We start from the raw sequence: 19,175 nt of genomic DNA, 5'->3' as shown, positions 1-19,175 counted from the left end.
ACGTGATGTGTTACGTCGGTGTTTTACGTCAACAACGGGGTGTGTTTCGCCTAGCCGTAAAGCGGGACGTGCGTCGCCATGGGAGACGCAATGTCGGAAGTAAATTCCCCAGCTTGATGTTTTGATAGCTCGAACACCTTTCTACTCGTACGTGTTTTGTTTTTTTTCTACAATTCTTCCTGAGTGACTTTCGACCTCAACAACCGACCCGACTAGCTGCTAGGCTAACAATACCGACAAGGTGAACAGCCTAATATTACATTAATAATGTAGAAATATGAATTTATGCTAACTGCTGCTAACATCAACAGAGAATCTGAACAGTATTAAGAGTTTTATACATATAGCTGCTGCAGTAGTCCATGTTGAGTGTATACAGATGCACTAATATGCTGTCAGTTATCACGTTTCCTGTCTTATTCTTAATGAACCCACTGAATCTCCCATTAACTCTCATTATCTCTCATTATCTCCCATTAACTCTCATTAACTCTCAGGTAACGATAGTAACCATGAGCCGAAGTCGAAACCCCCCTTCCCGGGGTCAAGGGGCAGCGCGAGCTAAACAGGTAACACACCTGTCAGGTCTAAAAATGAGCTGTGTGTGAATGATTACCTCTCCCTTTAAGTCAACAAAAGATATGAAATAGTAGCTACATCCCTGTTTCTCCACCTGTCTGTCTCACTGTGTCTCAGATGGGCCTGCTCCTTGACCTGTCCCCGGATGGAGGGATGACCGACGATGGCAACGATGAAGACCTGGAGGCAGAGCTGCTGAATCTGGTGGGAGGAGGAGGAGGAGGGGGACGAGCACAGGGGAAGAAAGGTGATGGCAGAGGTGAGAAGGTGACCTTATCTTTTTTTTTTAAATAAATTTTGTGCCTTTAATGGAGAGATAGGACGGTGGACAGAGCCGGAAATCAGGGAGAGAGCGAGTGGAATGACATGCGGGAAGGAAGCTACAGGTGGGATGTGAACCCGGGCCGCCCGCCTGAGACGACAGCCTCCATACATGGGGCGCGCACACTAACCACTGCACCACCAGCGCCCCATCTTTTTATCAAATCCGTAAAACACAGAAATCCTGTTTCTGTTTCGTCTGTATTATCTTGCGAAAATGTTGATATCCCATTTATGATTCGATACCTGTGTGATGTCTTTATCCAGCTCCTGTTGCCATGGCTGAAATAGAGCAGATGGCAGCCCTCTGTATGAAAGACCTGGATGATGATGTGGATATGGATGACGACGATTTGGATGATGCTGATCTGCTGGTAACACACCCACATTGCTTTAAAAAGAAATCCCCCATGGAACAAAAACAATTTGTTGATTTAGTAATTGAGTGACTGAGAATTACTTTGTAATGAATCAGATTAAAGATGAATCATATCAGTCATTTTTAAAGCAACAATGCCAATCACTGGGACCTTAGGGCTCCCAATATGGGAATCACTGGGTTAATAGACAGTTAACTAATTGTTTTAACCGTCCGTGTTTTCCCTGCAACTTATACATTTCTGTCTCCCGGTATATAGGCAGAACTGAATGAGGTTCTCGAGGATGATGAGGATGAAACTCCTGCTTTTACCTCTCCTGCCGTCACACCGAGTGCTCCCAAAGTGAGCGTCACTTCCCACTCTTCTCCACCTTCTGCTCCCAGTGGTGCAACAGGGGTGGAGTCCCATCTACTGGAGCGCATTGAAATGTATAAGACAGCCATATCCAACGCCAAGGCTGCAGGGGAGACCAGCAAAGTTCGAAGATATGACCGTGGCTTAAAGGTAAAACAGTGAAGAAAAAGAGATGACATTTTATTTATTTTATTGTGTATTTTTACAGGGATAAGTAAACTATGCCAAACAATACAAGCCCATAGCCAAAGGTGATCAGCAATGTCCATCGCTAGATGAGCCTGATGACACACACTCAACAGTAACACAGGATTCAACATTTCCTAAAATAACACATAGAGGAGGAAGAAGAAGATATTCTTGATAATCGCCTAAGGGGATTTCAATATTACAGTCTGTTGTTGAGACATGCTACACACACATAGGCTGAGATGCATAATAGCAAACAGGAAGCACAGGATCATAGATGGCTACATGTCTGAGCCCTCTTCAAGGTAAAAATGACTCCAGTTTGGATCCAAATTTAGCTTTGGAAATAAGGCATTCCACATGTTGATCCCTTGAACAGAAAATACTTTTTCAAGTGAAGATTTCAAAAAGGACATTACCATCTCCATGAGATGCTCCATGTGTAAGAGAACTTGATACTAATAGTGGAACCAAAAGGTCGTTGCATTTATGGATCAGTATTGATTAGTTAATTTAATGATCAAAACTTAGTTGTTGTTTTTTTAGAACGATGTGATCTTATCAGCTTCCTGAGTTTAGTTTAACTGCTCTGTTGTTTATTTGTTGAGCACCGTTCATACATGGAGCTATTCAAGGTGCTTTACAGAGTTAAAAACAGAATATTAACGACATGAGGAGTAAGCATAACTAGTTATTAAATTCAAATAATTAAGTTGAATAGCAAAAAGGGGGCATTTGAAAATCAAACAAAAATCAAGTATAATATGACTTAACTAAAAAGGATTAGGTGTAAGCAGATAAGAATTTATTCAACATGAAAATCATGTAACCAGCACGGTGACTTAAACTTTGAACAAAATGAGTGCATAACCCTTTTCAGCATGAAATGGTCTGGACAGTTTCTGATGGGCCTAAATGTGTGAAAGTTTTTGCCGCCCTGCTCACTATTTGCTCGTGCTTCTCAAATTTAAGATGGGGATCTAATACAAAGCTGAGATATTTTACTTCCTGAACCTGTTCATTACATTACACATTCATCTTTACCTTCAACTCATTAACTTCTAATGAGAGCTGAGCTCTGGAAGAAAAGCAAACAGACAGTGTATTCTTAATGTGCACTATGAGACATGAGCTTTCAGACGACACAAGAGCTGTGTGGAAACCTACACAGTGTTCTGACAGATGCATTTAGGACTATATCATGTGCATGCAGCTTAAGTACTACTAGTGGATTGCTATACTTATTTAGGACTCTTAGAATTTATATTTTTAATGTAAAACATCTGTTCATGTTGGCCTTCTCATTTCACCGTAGACACTGCAGTCCATGTTGACATCCTTCAGGAAGGGAAAACCAATCAATGAGGAGGATTTCCCGCCTCCTGTTGCTCTTGGTGGGAACACCAACACAGGATCTGAGTCTGAACTCATCAAGGAACGAGAACTGCCAGAGCCCACGCTGGTGCCCTCTCCTCCCACAAATCAGAAACCGCTAAGGGAGGCTGCACCAGCAGCTCCAAATACAAAACCGGTCCATCTGACCCTACCCCAAAAACCTGCTGCAGCCAACACCCCAGAAACACCTGCCATCTCTCCCCTTACTCCCAGCCAGCCGGACACGCAGCACTCAGGTAAACATTCAAACATTGTATTGGATTGCTTTAGATTACACAGGTAGTCATAATGTTTTGTCTGATCAGAGTATACTGTTACTGCTCAGTCATTCACAAATGACATGTTCCTGGTGACCATTAAAACCCTCCTGTTCTTTCCTTTACTTGTTTCTCTCTCTCGTTCTTGTCACATTCACGACCGCCCTCACTCAGAGCTGAAACAGGCGGTGTTGTCCAGACAGAGGGAGTATAAGATGGCTGCCATACACGCCAAGCAGAGTGGAGACATCGACCTGGCCAAACAGCACTACCTCACCGCCAAGGTAACAGAACCGCTTTCACTGATGGTACATAAATGAGCCTGTTTTATTTTTAAAAGTGTAGATAAAAAAAATGAAACCCTAAACACGTTGACCTCCCTTTACATGCAGAAGCTCGACATGCTGGTGGAAGCTGTGGACAGAGATGAACCTGTAGACCTGAGCTCACTACCTCCTCCTCCTGGTCAGTGTGAGCAATTTACAGAAACACTTGAACCACAGTTTTTGGCTTTTGTTTCAATGACTCACTGCTCATAGGTAGCCTACTTGATTTACAATAAAGTTTAGAGGAATGCAGATTGATTCAAGTAGTGCAGGTTTCCCAAAGCAATCAAATCTGAGAAAAACAATTTGAAATAAATATTTCACAATATTTAAAGCTAATTGCAATTTTAAAATGCTGATAAAGCAACTCTGACATGCTCTCATCCAGTTTATGTCTCAAGTTGAGTCTCAAAAGTCAGATTTATAAGCAGTCAGTTAGAGCTCCTGCTCTGGCCGCACTTTGTCATGGCAACACAAAGTAGACGGGTAATTATCTCCAGCTTAACTGCTGAACAGATCATTTAAATAAGGGCATTGGGAAAAGTTGAACAATTATTCAAATTCATGTGTTTCGTGTTAGCTATAGCTTACAGTTTATTTGTCTATCTGTTGTTGTTCATGTTTTACAAAGTGTCTGCAAAAATGTTTTCCTGAATCCAAAATAAATCCCCCAAACTTTTTGAACACCTCTAAATTGGCAACAACTGATCGTAAGATAGCTGATGGCTTCAACTGACTGAGTGGAAATGGTGTGAAAAGCATTAATATTCAACCCAGGGCTCTGTCTGACAAGTGAAATGGATACACGCTGGCTGAGAAAGCATTGTCAGTTTAAAGATAATTGGAGCTTTCCGGCTGAGAGGCTGAGGTTGGGCCTTACACCGTGTCTGACACGCTTTCCATAAGAATACTGTGATAAGTAAGATAAGTTTGACTTTTTATTGACGAAAAAAGATAATCAACTTATGATAACGTGCATTAACTCATAATCACAGTGAGCCAGAAACAAACAACGGTCAACAAAAAAATACAGCGACCCTGCTCACCCTCTCTCTTCCACTGAGAACAAAAGGTGAACAGTTGAGTTCAATCAATACAACATCTCCGCTCATACCCATGTGACCCGCTGTCCCCCTACTTGTATTTCTCATGTTAATGGGCCTCAACAAAAGGTAATTTTCTGTCACTATGTGATAGACAATAAAGTTTTTTGAATCTTGAATCTTGAATATAATCCTGATAAATTATCAAAACACCAAAATATGACACATTACATACCTTAACCTGAAATAAATACTGCAAAGACACTTAGATCCATCCATGGCTCCAACAATAATATCATTTATATTTCTTATTGGTATCAATTTTGACCTTTGGTTTATTGGTCGTATCTGGATAATGATAAAATTGGGATTCATTGCACAGCCCTAGTTTGGTTGACCCTGCTCAAGGTATCAGATACATTCATGTGACAGAACACAGTGGATCTGTATCGACGATCAAACCTCATGTGGAACACCTGGAATTGAATCTGAAGTTAAAAATGGCAACCTTTGGGGTGTCTGTGGCCCGGTGGTTAGTTCGTGGGCCCCATTGTACGGAGGTTGTGGTCCTCCAGGTGGGAGGTCCGGGTTCAACTCCGACCTGGGTCTCCTTTCCTGCATGTCATTCCCCACTCTCTCGCTCTTCATGATTTCCGACTGTGTCCCCTGTCCTGTCTCTAAATGAAAGCAGAACAAGGCCAAAGAAAAAATGGTTACCTTTATTGTTATACTATTGTCAAATTAAATATCCTGTATTGTTCTGCTGCTCAATCCACTTTTAACTAGGTGCCCTAAGATTTATTGTGTGAAATGCACATAAAAAACGTAAACGTGTATCTTGAACTACCGATCTTTGAACTACCGGTAAATTAAATAAATGTATGGTCCATGCGTAGAACAAGAAGCGAGCTACACATGATCATTTTAATCTAAAAATGAGACTGACCCGTTCGCTACACCCCATGGTTCAGTTCTGAACTTGGAAAGACTGATCTCCAGAACGTGGAACTGTAAAAATAGATTTAATAACTCCATACTCAAAGAACTTTAAAACTTTAAAGTCCCACTTTGTGAATTAAACATCCTACTTTGGATCTCTTTAGAGATGTGTGATGATTTCTGATGATGCTGTTTTATGTGCTTTTGTGGGCTGGCTGGATTTTATTTCTTTTTCTAACTTGTTTAAAATCATAATCCACCCGAACACTGATGTGTGATCATCTGCAGGAGACGTAGTAGCAGAACACTGTGCACCTCCTCCTCCTCAGTCTTCCTCTAAACCTGCTGCCCCCGCTGCTCCTGCACCTGCCCAGGTGTCCAAACCGGGTAAGACCCCATTCGCTCTGGCTTCGCTATTGTTTTTTTTAGAAAAGCACAGTGTACAGCTGATGACAACAATGTAAATTTCTGTGTGTGTGGTCCCTTCAAAAGATCTGCCTGCTCCCACCAGTCTGGCAGAAGCCCTGCAGCAGAGGATGGACGTTTACAAATCAGCAGCAGAGGGAGCCAAGACCAACGGAGATGATCGAAAGGCTCGCATGCACCAGCGCATTGTTAAGGTACACTCCATGAACTCACAAAAGGGTTGTCTCTGTTTTAAAGTTTTTTCCCCTGAAAAACAGACCTGTAGTCCCTACTAGTGATTGAAACTAATCTAAGAAGGCATTAGATGTTCTCAAAAGATACCGCTTCTCAGGATTCTGCTTGTATTTCTGGCTCCGTGCTGCTGTTTGGTGGTATCATTTCTTATTTGCCTGAATAACTGGTGTGTGACTTGATTTAGTTTTGAAATATCCTCTGCTGCCTGGACTGTGGCTACTTCCTTTGGTCGTTTGATCTTCCTTTGGTTGACAGGGAAGATTTATTAATTGAGTTTGAATTGTTTTATCATGGTTTTTATCCAGGGTTCATGTGGATCCTTGGAAAAAATCTTAAAAAGTCTTGGATTAAATTTATAAATTTGAGGTCACAAAATGTCTTAAGAATGTGTATCTTAACCTTTAAGAGGTCTTACACTTCAGATCACACTTTGACTGAAACATGTCTGAATACTTTATCAAACCTACACTGTGTTGTAAGTGTTGTATGATTTTTTTTTTTATCATTTTCTTTGTGGATTTGCATGTTAACGGGACAATTCACAGCATTTACAGCAGACATATTCACAAACTGTGAAAGGGAAATGCAAGTTCAAGGACATTTTGGCCTCAAGATGAAAAGAGTAAGAATGGTTGGCGCGGGCAACAACGGTTATGAGGCGACTCGCTAGATACGCAAAAAAAGCATCTAGACTTTAAACATTTGGCTTCAGAGTCGTTGAAATCTGGAAAGCATCAATTCTCGGCAGTGCAAAAATGTTTAAAATGTATTTTAGTTTGAGGTTTAAAACGGTCTTTAAAAGTCTTAAATAAGTTGATGCAGCAACCTTCTTATCTTTATATTTAAAACACTTTTTTTTAATGATGGTTGACACCTCTTGTGTTTGTGGAATACTTTGTAAATTCCTTGTTGTCAAACAGGCCTTTTTGTCTGATTTACAGTACGGACGTTATTTTACATAAACAGGACTGAAAGAGTTAATGAACACAAACATTTAGCTCCTATGAGAAGTTTTTTAGTGGGTTATCAAATAGACTAAAAGTAATAGTGATGCCTCTTTGTGAGCTAACGAGATGATCAGCATCAAGATTGACTTAAGATTGAGAGTTATCTTTAGAGCTTGAAACCGCTGCCACAGCGTAGGTGTCAGACGAAGTGATGAACAGCACCCTGCAGTAACAGCCCTGCTTTACATTTCTCACAGGAAAGACTCTTGATGAGTGATGCATTTGACTATTGAAGGAAGGCAGGATGACAGTTTTTGTGTTAAAAATAACACCACACATATTCAGGATAAAATCAGCAAAGAGATAGGAGAGATGGCTTTGTCCACAGGGCTGCTACAATCGACATGAACCAAAACTCCCTTACAGGGGATTTAAAGGAGGTATATATACGTACTAGGAAATAACAGTATAGAGATAACAGAGGGTGTAGTTTTCCTTTAATAAGTATTGATGGAATTTTTGATTGTTATTATTTTCCAACCAGCAATACCAAGATGCCATCCGAGCCCACAAAGCTGGGCGACCTGTCAGCTTGTCTGATCTACCAGTGCCACCAGGTAACCTTCTGCAGGTTTGTTTCAGGACTCTGCCTCCAGCTTGCACCACATAGCTACAGTACGTCATGTTTGTGTTTTGCTCCTCCAGGCTGTCCACCACTTCAAGGCTCAGAGGGGGGCCAGCAGAACTTCATGGGCGTCCTGGAAACCGCTATGAAAATAGCCAATCAGGATGCAGACGCAGAGGACGAGGATGAGGAGGGACAAAGAGGGACAGCAAAGGTAAAAAAAAAAAAAAAAAAGAAAAGGAAAAAAGGATCTACCAAATGGTCAGTTTTTTAATGAGTAGCCAAGGAATGTGATTAGTTCCCTTTGAACCAAAGCTACCACTTTGTTTACTGGATGCTTTGCCAGCTTCTGTGGTTGGTTTTGAATTTCTCTCCTGCAGTGCCTGCCAATTATATCAACTTTATGCTTGCAATGGCAATGAAGTATAATAGCTGAGTTGTTAGTTTCTGTTACATTTCTTTAAGCCTTAGCTGTTTAAACACAACCCCAGTTCCCCCACTATTTGTCCTTTATGTTTTAGAGGTTCACATCAAACTTGATTGTAAGGGTTACTCTTTTGGTATTGAGCACTGTCTTCATTGTATCGTGTTTTTTGCTGTTGATTGTCTGTGTTAAAGGCCGACTCGCTCACTGAAAGCCAGATCTACCTTAGAGTACCAATAGAGTAACCTTACCTTACTCACCTTACCTTACCCCATTCCCTGAACGTTGACACGTTGGGTAAAATGTAAATTAAATCAGAATGTGATGGGGCACCAGTGGCCTAAAGACTATGGTCCTCAGAGCGGGCGGTCTGGGTTAAAGTTTGACCTGCAGCACCTTTCCTGCATGTCATTCCCCACTCTCTCTCTCTCTCTCTCCCTCTTATTCTCTCTCTCTCTTTCTCTCTCTCTCTTTCTCTCTCTCTCTTTCTCTTTCTCTCCTGTCCAAATGAAAGTATGAAAGCCCTATAATTATTCTCAAAAAGAAAAATTGCCCAATTTGGATTTGATGCCAGCAACATGTTTAAAAAAAGTGTGGTTACAAATGTCTCAAGTGATTACAGGCCAAGCAAACAAGAATGTATCTTTAAAAATCTGTATCTTTGTAGTTGTACTTGACTGATAATCACAACCTTATATTTTTGTCCTAACAGCCCGCAATGCGTCCACCTGCACAGAAAGCAAAGTCCCCGGCTCCTCAGGCCCCTGGCGGCTCTGCATCTGTAAAACTGGGAGCGAAAGGTATGTTCAACATGCAGCATGCATATGCACACCTGCCTGCCTGCATTCACAAATGTGTCATACAAAGTGCTTGAGTGTTAGCTGAGGCTCAGTTTGAGTTCTATGTCTCTTAATTATCCTTGTAGCTCAGCAGCAAGTGGATTTCCTGTTGCTAAGGCGACAAGCTTTTTTGCGTGCAGCGCTGCGCTCCAAACAGATGAAGGTAAGCTTTGCACTTTTTACAATCTTTTTTTTCCCCTACGTCTATGTTTGAGTTGACAGATCCCTGCTATGTTTATATTTCCTGGGTGCCTTTATTACACCTGCATGTTGTTTCATGAAGTTTTGAGGTTCTGTTGTGCTGCTGTGGTTCCACTGATGCAGCATCCTCTCTCTGTTTTTTGTGTGTGCGTAGGACATGAATGGAGCAGCGAACCACCTCAGACATGCAAAGGGACTGGACCCCATGGTCACAGCTGCCAAATCTGGCCTACCTGTTGATATCACCAAGGTTATAAAAATATAATCACGTATAACCATCTACACATGATACTATAAAAGACTGTGTGTGTGTGTGTGTGTGTGTGTGTGTGAACATGTTGTCACAGGAGAAACAGAATGTGTGAGGTGTTTTAACACAAAGTGTGACAGAAATAGACAGAGGGAAGGAAAGGCAGCGTGAAGTCAAAACACCTTTGTGCACATCTTGGTCTCACCTTGTGTGTGTGTTTCGACCTTTGTGTGTTTGAGTGTGTGATATGATCTGCATATTCTCGGTGTCTTTCCTTTATGACACTTATCCCACATGACTTTCTTTCATTTTGCCTCACTTTAATTTAGTATCTTTGCCTCGTATGTTTCCCTCTGACACAGCCCCACACTGAGAGTGCTAAGAATATTATGCTTGTGCCTCTGTTAGTTTATATTCCTCTCTGTCTGCACAATATCAAACCAGCTTAGAAACATATATTCATGGTTTGTAGAAGACAGGTAGAGGTTCTACAAAGAAGCTGATTAGACTCACAAGATATCTCAAAACAGTAAGGAGGGTTATAAAGGTTCATTTGAAGGGTGTTATTTGGCGTATGCTATTGAATGTCAAATATTTCTGAATATTTTACTTCTTCCCACCACATATGATTTTGTATTTTTCTCTTTCCTGACAGATTCCCAGCGCTCCAGTCAGTGAGGAGGACTACTCACTGGCTCGCTCTCGTTCCTCCCCTCTCTCACCTCGCTCCAGTGAACAGTACCACGGCCTCATGGATCTCATGCGGAAGCAGCACGAGGTCCGAACAAAACTCTTCTTTCTCCTTTTATCCAGTACCTGAGTATATAGATAGATAGATAGATAGATAGATAGATAGATAGATACTTTTTAATCCCAAGGGACATTCAAAGCATCCAGGAGCAACTTACAAAAACACGCATGACATGAACACTTGTTATATCTAACAACACCCGCTGTCCCCCCTCCAATATGTATATATTGAACTGAGCGAAGATTTAAAGAAACCCCTACAGATCAAATTTAAACCCGTATATGGTCATTTAAAATGAGACCTATACAAAAACAATTTACATAACCAGTGCAGGAATTAGAATAGAAACCTATGTACAGTTTAAAAACGCAGGTTATGTCATTCATCTCTCTCTCTCTCTCTCCCCGGGTTCTGACTCTATCCACTCTGTCCTATCTCTGATATGAATACATCTTCAAAAATGTGTTATGTTGACAAACGTCCAATCACAATCTTTTAGTATCTTGTTTACTTTGGCTATTGTCTGTTTTCATGCCCTCACGCTCTTTGTTGTGGATCTCTGTTTACAGAAATGTCTGGACTATTCTCAACAGTTTACACAACTGGGCAGTGTGGCTGAGGCTCTCAAGTAAGACACTTTCTTATTGGATGGGTTAGGGTTAGGGTTAGGTCTTATTCATGTGAATTTTACACAAGTTACCTGCAGCCATGATGGAACTGTGTAATGTGGTACTATTGGTTGATGAAATGTACTCTATACACAATGATATATTTTGTTGACATTGTTAAATATAACCGTCAGATTTGTACCTTTTTTAGAATTGCTGGATTTCCAGAATTGCTCTTTTTTCCAGATATGCTTTATAAAAAAAGAATTGTAATTGCCCTGAAACAGAACATTTTATTCTCACAGATGATGCTAAATGTATGTGATCCAAATTTGAAAGGTGTTGCAAACTTTAAGAGATCACACCACGTCATGAGATTTGAGCCTTTGTGAGTAACAACGTCGTCTCTCGCTTCAGGTTTGAGAAGCTTTGTGAGGAAAGTATGAAGAACATTGAGATACTGAAGAATGCCCACGCTAAAGGACAGCCAGTCCCCAAGTGCCGCACGGAGGAGAGGACCTTCAACACTCTCAAGTAAGCAACAAACATATTCAGCACATTTAATATCATAATATCTTCTCTCTGGATGAGCTTTTGAAGTCCCTTCTTTTGAACACTTTTGAGCCATGCGAGCAGCTCTAGAGTTGGCAGTGTTGGTTGGATCATTTTTGGTAGTTAAGTTTTTTAGGGAGCTGTAACAAAAACATCCAAAACCATATATTTTAACAAGAGAGGAGTTCACAAATATCCCCCTGTCAGTTCCTCCCCGGGATTTCATTTCATGTCACTCCAATGGGGCGGCTGTGGATTAGTTGGTAGAGTCGGTCATCTCTCAGGTCGGGGGTTTGATCCCCAGCTCCTTCAGCCACATGTCCGATGTGTCCTTGGGCAAGACACTTAACCCTACACTACGTCAGCATATGAATGTGTATGAATGGGATTAGTTAATTCTGATGGTCACTTGACATAGCAGCCTCTGCCATCAGTGTGTGAATGTGTAGGTGTGACCTGCGCTGTAAAAGCGTTTTGAGTAGTCAGAAGACTAGAAAAGCGCTCAACAAGCTCAAGTCCATTCACCATTCACCGAAGCGGATCATCTTCAATGTATTGAAGAAGGGGATGCCAAATCTTCTTTCAGTTTTACTGTTTCTTCCAGCCATACTTAAACAATCGGGGCTACTGCAAAACATTGAGAGAAATGTTTTAGTTATGATGAGTGTGTAAGAAAGCAGTTGTTGTTGACATTCGTAAAGCCGGGAAAGCTGATCAGAGACTCCAGAACAACACCAGAAAAGGATTGTATGCAATATTTTTGGAAGAATTTTCAATAATGTAATTTTTAAAATAAAAAAAACAGTAAAACAAAACGTGTAGTAATCTAATACGGTCAGTTAATATAAAAATACTCATTAGGATGAACCCTAATCACTTAAATAAAACAAATGATACCGTCATGTCTTTGTGATTTAAAACATTTATCTCTCGTTTAAAGTTTTCTATTAAATGTGAAAACTGGCATAAGCGATTGAAGGAAATACTTTAAACTTTTATTTGTGATTTATTAACTACTCTGGTTGCATTAGTTTGTTAAAATCTTCCTGATTTGTGACAGAGGATTGCCAAACATATTTTTAAACTGTCCCTCATGGTGTGAATTTCACTGAAACATAGTCTGAAATGAAAACGTAGCAGCCTGGTTATGGGTCAGTGGGGTCATCTTTATTCATTTTAGGAGATACTTTAGAAAGAGTTTTAGACTCTCAACATATTCAGACGTGTGTTTTAAAACACAGAGTTAGTAGATTATTCAGAGTGACTCACTGTGACTCACTCTGGCTCTGCTCCAGTATCATACTAAGCTTACAGCTAGGTGACTCTGGCAGTGACTCATTGAGCCTTTAGGATTGTTTGGCTCTCACTGATGCTGACTGGTTGTTGTCTCTCGCTCGGGGTTGCTGTTTCTGAATGATCTTGCCTCCTGCTTTTGTCTTATAGGATCTACCCTAACCTGACTCCCAATGAGCTGATGCTGTACATCATCAGAGGCATCAACCTACCGGCTCCCTCAGGTACTGACAGCGGGTCTGCGTCTTTGAAATAACCCGGCACTGAGGTGTCTAATGTGTGTTGACTTCCACCTCCCTCTCTGCCGTCAGGTGTCTCACCAAACGATCTGGATGCCAGTGTGAAGTTTGAGTTTCCTTTCCCCAGTGCAGTAAGATTTGTCCACACTCAGTGACGACATTATGCAAATGTCACTCTGTTTACGTATATCGCTGTGTTTTAAAGCATTCACTTCTTTGTGTGTAGGAAGAGGCTCAGAGGGACAAAACCAACACAGTGAAGAGCACCAGCAGTCCAGAGTTTAAAGAGCAGTTCAAACTGAACATAAACCGCGCTCACCGAGGCTTCAAACGAGTCGTCCAATCCAAAGGCATCAAGTTTGAAGTCCTGCACAAAGGGTAACAACTACGACTGCTTTGGGACCAGAAGCTTCTCAGTTTGTCTTCATGATTTATGCTAAATACGGCATGTCCAAGATGCTTCTCTCAGTGATTGTCTTCTCTCTGTATTTAGAGGCCTGTTTAAGAATGACAAAGTGGTGGGAACTGCTCAGCTGAAACTAGAGGCTCTAGAAAATCACTGTAATGTTAGAGAGATCATCGAGGTGAGTTTAAGTCACATCAGAACACAGATGTATACTCACATGGACACATCAGAATGCTCTTAAGATTGTGCAATGTTTCCTAGGTGATGGATGGACGTAAGGCTACAGGTGGCAAGTTGGAGGTGAGGGTGAAGATCAGAGAGCCTTTAACGGGAGTCGATGTCCAGCCGGTGACGGAGAAGTGGCTCGTTGTGGAGCCTGTGTCCTCCCTCTCTCCTCCAGAGAGACAAAAGGAACGGGTGAGTAGAACACCATGAATGCCTTTTAAGAAAGGATGGTTTAAAGGGGTGTAGTGGTATCTCCATCTCCATCCCCATCCCCTCTATAATAGAGCACGAAAAAAATACTTTGCTGATGAGGAAACCTGTGATGTTATAAGAAAAGTCAAATAGTGAGGCTACAAATTAGCTTCAACTGCCAACTTTATATCTTTCAAATGCTTTATTTCTTTAAAATTTTCATCTTCTGCCATAATGTTTGAAATGTAACAGCTAAAATGTAGATTTATATTTGGATGAAGACCAAGGACAGAAAACTTTTTTGCCCATTTCTTCCTTCATTCATAACAATTTCGAACACTTTTGGCTTTGGAGCTCCAAATGTTAAAAGCAGAGCATTTCACAGCTGGTACACTAATAACCATAAATACTGTACTGTCTGATCAGGCTCCATCTCCTCGGTCCAAGCCCAGACATGAAGCGAGCAGCAGGAGCAGCCTTCCCAACAACTCTCCTCCACAGTACAAACTCCACAGCTTCAGCCTCCTCAGCTATGACAGGGAGCGGCTGGAGAGAAAGGTATTTACGCACGTTTACGTTCGTTGGTGTGTATCTGTCCACAACATCCACCTCTCTAACGGTCGTGATGGAGTAAAGGCACAAAGGTCTCGTCTCAGTCATTACGTCTATCTCTCAGCTGGCAGAGTACAAGAAGGCGCGACGGGATCCCCCACCTGACCTCATCCATCAACACAAAGAGGTCACACACAGACTTCAGTGGCAGAAATCACAGCTGGAGAGAGCCTCTCCCACTCTCCTGACAGGTAGCACAAACACAGATTACACACCAGTATGTACATTACTTCACATATAAGTATGTCTTTAATTCTCATTCTGTACCTGTAACTCGCTTCTCCCTTCACTGCATGTGTAGAGTATGAAAATGTGCTGCGGCGTTTAGCACAAGGACTTGCTGACTCAGTGAAGAAATTCTCCAGCCAAGGCAACAGGGTGAGTGGAGGATCAGGGAAGAAAGATGTTTCATGTGATGGTACAGAGGTGACCAAAGTTAAAGGACGTCTTCCCGAGGATTTAGGCTCCCAGTTTACTCCATCTGTCGGCATAGCCAAAAGGTGCCAGGGAGACCCCAAGCAGGGGTGCTGTGGTGGCAAGATCCGCCCACAGTCTTTACACCTCAACACTTCAAATTGAAATCCTTCAATCAAATATATAGGATCAAAAAAATAAAATTTTGGCTACATTTAAAGGTAAATAAATGGTGATAATAATAATAATAATAAGAGGGCTGTCAAACAATTTTCTCAATTTCCATATTTGATATCGATAGTTAATCATGTTTAAAATTCCATTATTTTGTGTTTCAAAGCAGTTTTTAAATCCATATTAATGATGTAAAGCCATTTTTAACAGTGTCTTCATTTGGACAACTTGATAAAACTGAAGTGATTTACGTGGTTACTTCCCTCCTCAGTGTAAATGTGTAATGTTTCAATCTTCTCCTCATAGGATGCTGCCAAGGACGGACTGGGCAGATTGAAGATGGTGGAGAGTGAGGTGAGGGTCTCTTTGCACTCTCAGTGAGATATTAGATTTTATCATCATGTGTGTGCGTATATATATTCAGTGTACGCTCTCCTTCTCTGTCTTCTCCAGCTGGAGTGTTTGAAAAGGAAACGCACCGGATGAGAAGAGAGTAAGGGAGTGGAGACTTGGCTGGAGTACTGTTATATCATATCTCTCTCTTAAACACTACAGGTCCTTTAAGAAGCTTCAGCACGATTCAATGCTGCTCATGTCCATGACAGCTGCATGACCTAAACTGACGATTCTGTCTATAACTCTAACTGTATAACCTGTGTCACCTGTGGTTAGTCACCTGCCACATTAATTCAAATGAAATATGTGACTCTTAAGGGACAGGCCTTAGAACAAGCATTAAAATGAAAGGCTTATTTGCACTTAAACAAGACTAACACGACAGAAAGCTGCTTCTAAAGTCCGGCTCTACAGACCTTACCTGTTCTCTATTGGTAGGTTTTTTTCTCCCATCTTTCGCTTTCAGATTCTTTTGACTTTAAAATCTAAAGTTCAACATTTGGCACTAGCTCACAGAGCATTGTGGTGTCCAGAGATGACCAAAAAGTGTGTGTGTGTGTGTGTGCATGTATGCGTGTCCTCAGAAGTGTGTTTAACCAATGAACTGAGGTGATTTTAACCCCTTTTCCCATATTTTACGTGCGTAATGAGCTTAATCTAATCTGTCTGCTCCAGTGTTCCCAGATTACAGTAATCTGCTCCGTTTGGAGTGGTGTGATATGGGAATAAAAAAAAAACGGGGCTTCGGGGCGCTGCAGCCTACATCCCATAATGAGGGATTAGTGTTTGTGTCACCAAGGAGACGACTAGATCAGACGTAGAGTCGCCTTTGGGGCTGGGGAGAGGGGGTGTTAACAGCGTGCCATGAATGTGGTAGAGACTTAGCTCTGCTTCCTCGTCTTCATCAGCTGTTTTTTTTTTCTTTGTTGTCGTTTCTTCGTCTTCACTTTCTTCACACTTATTCCTTTGCATTTATTCACAGATTATTCTGAGTCATGAGTGCTAGGCTGCTCAGCTTGGATTTTCTTTAACCTCTCAAACAATATCGAGTCCACTGTGCTTTCGATTTAGAAAATAATTAACAGCTGCTGCGTCAGTACGCTGCTATTTTCCACTGATTCTGGCCGATGAACACCAGATTGTGTCCCACAGAGCTCTCCAGTGGCAGCGTGCTGAATATTCAGCCCACAAGAAGACAACCTAATGTGTGTCTGTGAGGCTGGGTAATTGCTCATTTCTATTTCCTATTCCCCCACAGACACCCCTGTCAGAGTCATGCTTCTCATTCCTCTCTACTTCACAAAGAAGGTGGACAAAATTCAGACAAATCCAAATCAATAAAATGTAACAAAACAGGTTTACTAAACCAGTAATGTGGCTAATGTGTCAGATAAGTGTATTCCCTTCTTTGTTTACTTCTCTGGACAGACATTTCTCTGTGTGTTTGAAAACATGATAACCACATCCACATGTGTTTCATGTATCCAGGACGTAGCAGACCACTTTAAATAAGCCTTACTCTATTTTTTTACATTAGATTCCACACCAACAGCTTTGTGGTCTGGAGACACAACAGGGGATATAGTATGTGTTTGCCCTAATCCACCAACAGCATCACCCTATTAATAAATAATCCTGGCTAAAGTTGACCTGATCTTACCCTCATAACAATGTTTGTATATGAATGCAACACTCCTCCCCCCTTTATCAACCAGTGTTTTCTGATTCTTTTCATCAGCTGACAGACTGTATGAGTTTGACAGGGCAGTGGATATGCGTTTGAATCATTACTCACAGGGGATGAATACGTTTTAGTCGTGATAAAACGGCAGCATTTTATAGGACTATAGAAGGGTGGTTGCAACTTTGAGCTGCCTTACTACGAGTCATGTACACTTAACAAATGTGCAGGGTTTCTGATTGGATGTATTGTCCCTACAGTTCCAGTAGGCCATTATTTCTTGTTAACTTCCCTGCTGTATGCGTCATTTAGCAGACCCTTAAATATGAGCGAAACATTGGCTCACAGAGTTGTGTAATCCATCACAGCCAACATTAAGTCTCTATCAATGTTCATCAATGCTGTATTGTGTAGTAGTGCAGATTAATCTGACAATTCATTTCTTTTATTTCATTCCTTTGAAGCAGTACAATGTAGAGGAATACTTTCTTTTAATTTTTTTTCCCTTTACAAAAAGCAAAAAGGTGCAGGAGGAAGAAAATTGTATAAACCTGCCCTTTTGTACATGGAAAAAAGTAAATAAATAGGTAGAAATTATTCTTTTTTTCTTATTTTTTCAAAACACAATTAAAAATTAAGAAAATGTCACTTTGACAGAAAGTGAGGTTTGTGTTTTTTCTAATTGGCAATTAATGAAAATATATTGGCTGCTGGAAACTGTTTCAACTATCAGGACTGCGTCTAACATTTCACCTGTAAAATACCAGAAAATATAGTGACTAATGTCTTTATGACTTTCTAAGATGCAGCAAAGATCTTCAAATTTCATGTTTTGTTCTACCAACCCTTATAGATACCTAATTTACTCGTGCTCAAGACAAAGAAAACCCCATAATCCCTCTTGACTTATTATATGAATACAGGAAATGATTTGGTATTTTCTGGCTTGTGAAGGACTAATAAAACCTGCATGAATTCAGCAGTGCAGAAGGATTTGTTTTGACGGTGGCTTCATGTGTTCTTTTAGTAAATGGACTTTAAACCTGCAGGGTGTAGCACTCCCATTTTCTAACCGGTTCTAACACTGTTAAATGCACACACACACACACACACACACTCTCACACTCTCACACAGAAAAACTGCTACTGCTTCTTTCACTCCAAAACCTTTGACCCATGTAACCCCTAACACACCAACACACACTCCGGCCACATCACCCCAATGCTGGGTTAACCTCATGGCCTCTCAGGCTGCCCTGTTGTCAAGGCAACGAGCTCATCAGCATTCAGAGTGGTAGTTTGGGTGGTCAGGCTCGACGGGAGAGGGACATATTTGTTAAAGTTTGTCTTACTGGGGACTCCTACTCTCTGATAGCATTTACAAAACATCACACACACATAAACACACACTCCTTCTTCTTCCTTTATTTTTTAAGTGTTTGTTTTGTTATGTGCTGATCAATTATATTTTCAGCTGCAAGGATATGTGTTAATCTTGGGTCGGGAAAAAGATAATGTTTTATCGATGACATTTTTGTAGTCTGTTGATGAATGTCATGTAAGGGCAATCAATATAAATGAATATTTATATACAGTAAATATACAGCATAATATGCTCTGTCTCTATTTTTAAGTGTAAGTCATGAGGATTTGTGCAGCTCAAAGCGGGAATGTATGAAGGCCTTATTGTTAAGGCTTTCTCATCTTATGTATACGGTCTATGTTAACATGAATAAAATGGTGAAAAAGTGCTGAATCTGTTTCTTTGTCACCTTAAATGTGCATTATCACTTTCTAATAGGGAGGGGGTCTCGTTCAATATTCTACTCAGTGGGTTTTAAAAAACTGAAAAATCAGTTTCTATTTCCATTCTTTACCATTTCTAATGGGTGGGTTGTGTTGG

At 40.9% G+C, this 19,175-nt stretch overlaps 1 protein-coding gene across 1 annotated transcript; it reads left to right on the top strand.

Annotated features, from left to right (window-relative positions):
• Positions 1 to 63: 63 nt before the first annotated feature.
• On the top strand, positions 64 to 19,028 carry cc2d1a (coiled-coil and C2 domain containing 1A). Its single transcript, XM_020655715.3, has 28 exons — positions 64 to 241; positions 498 to 569; positions 697 to 838; positions 1,168 to 1,274; positions 1,539 to 1,784; positions 3,139 to 3,454; positions 3,650 to 3,759; positions 3,868 to 3,940; positions 6,072 to 6,170; positions 6,276 to 6,403; positions 7,935 to 8,007; positions 8,096 to 8,229; positions 9,152 to 9,239; positions 9,365 to 9,441; positions 9,634 to 9,729; positions 10,385 to 10,507; positions 11,050 to 11,108; positions 11,506 to 11,622; positions 13,084 to 13,157; positions 13,245 to 13,303; positions 13,399 to 13,550; positions 13,666 to 13,756; positions 13,840 to 13,995; positions 14,422 to 14,553; positions 14,672 to 14,798; positions 14,909 to 14,985; positions 15,502 to 15,549; positions 15,649 to 19,028. Exons 2-28 carry the CDS (start codon positions 513 to 515, stop codon positions 15,679 to 15,681), a joined length of 2,994 nt encoding a protein of 997 aa, XP_020511371.1. The 5' UTR covers positions 64 to 241; positions 498 to 512; the 3' UTR covers positions 15,682 to 19,028.
• The last annotated feature ends 147 nt before the right edge of the window (positions 19,029 to 19,175 follow it).

The sequence above is a fragment of the Labrus bergylta genome, chromosome 1 (assembly GCF_963930695.1).
Source record: "Labrus bergylta chromosome 1, fLabBer1.1, whole genome shotgun sequence".
NCBI lineage: Eukaryota > Metazoa > Chordata > Actinopteri > Labriformes > Labridae > Labrus > Labrus bergylta.
The sequence above is the reverse complement of the archived record's forward strand: the minus strand, read 5'-3'. Positions and strand labels throughout refer to the sequence as shown.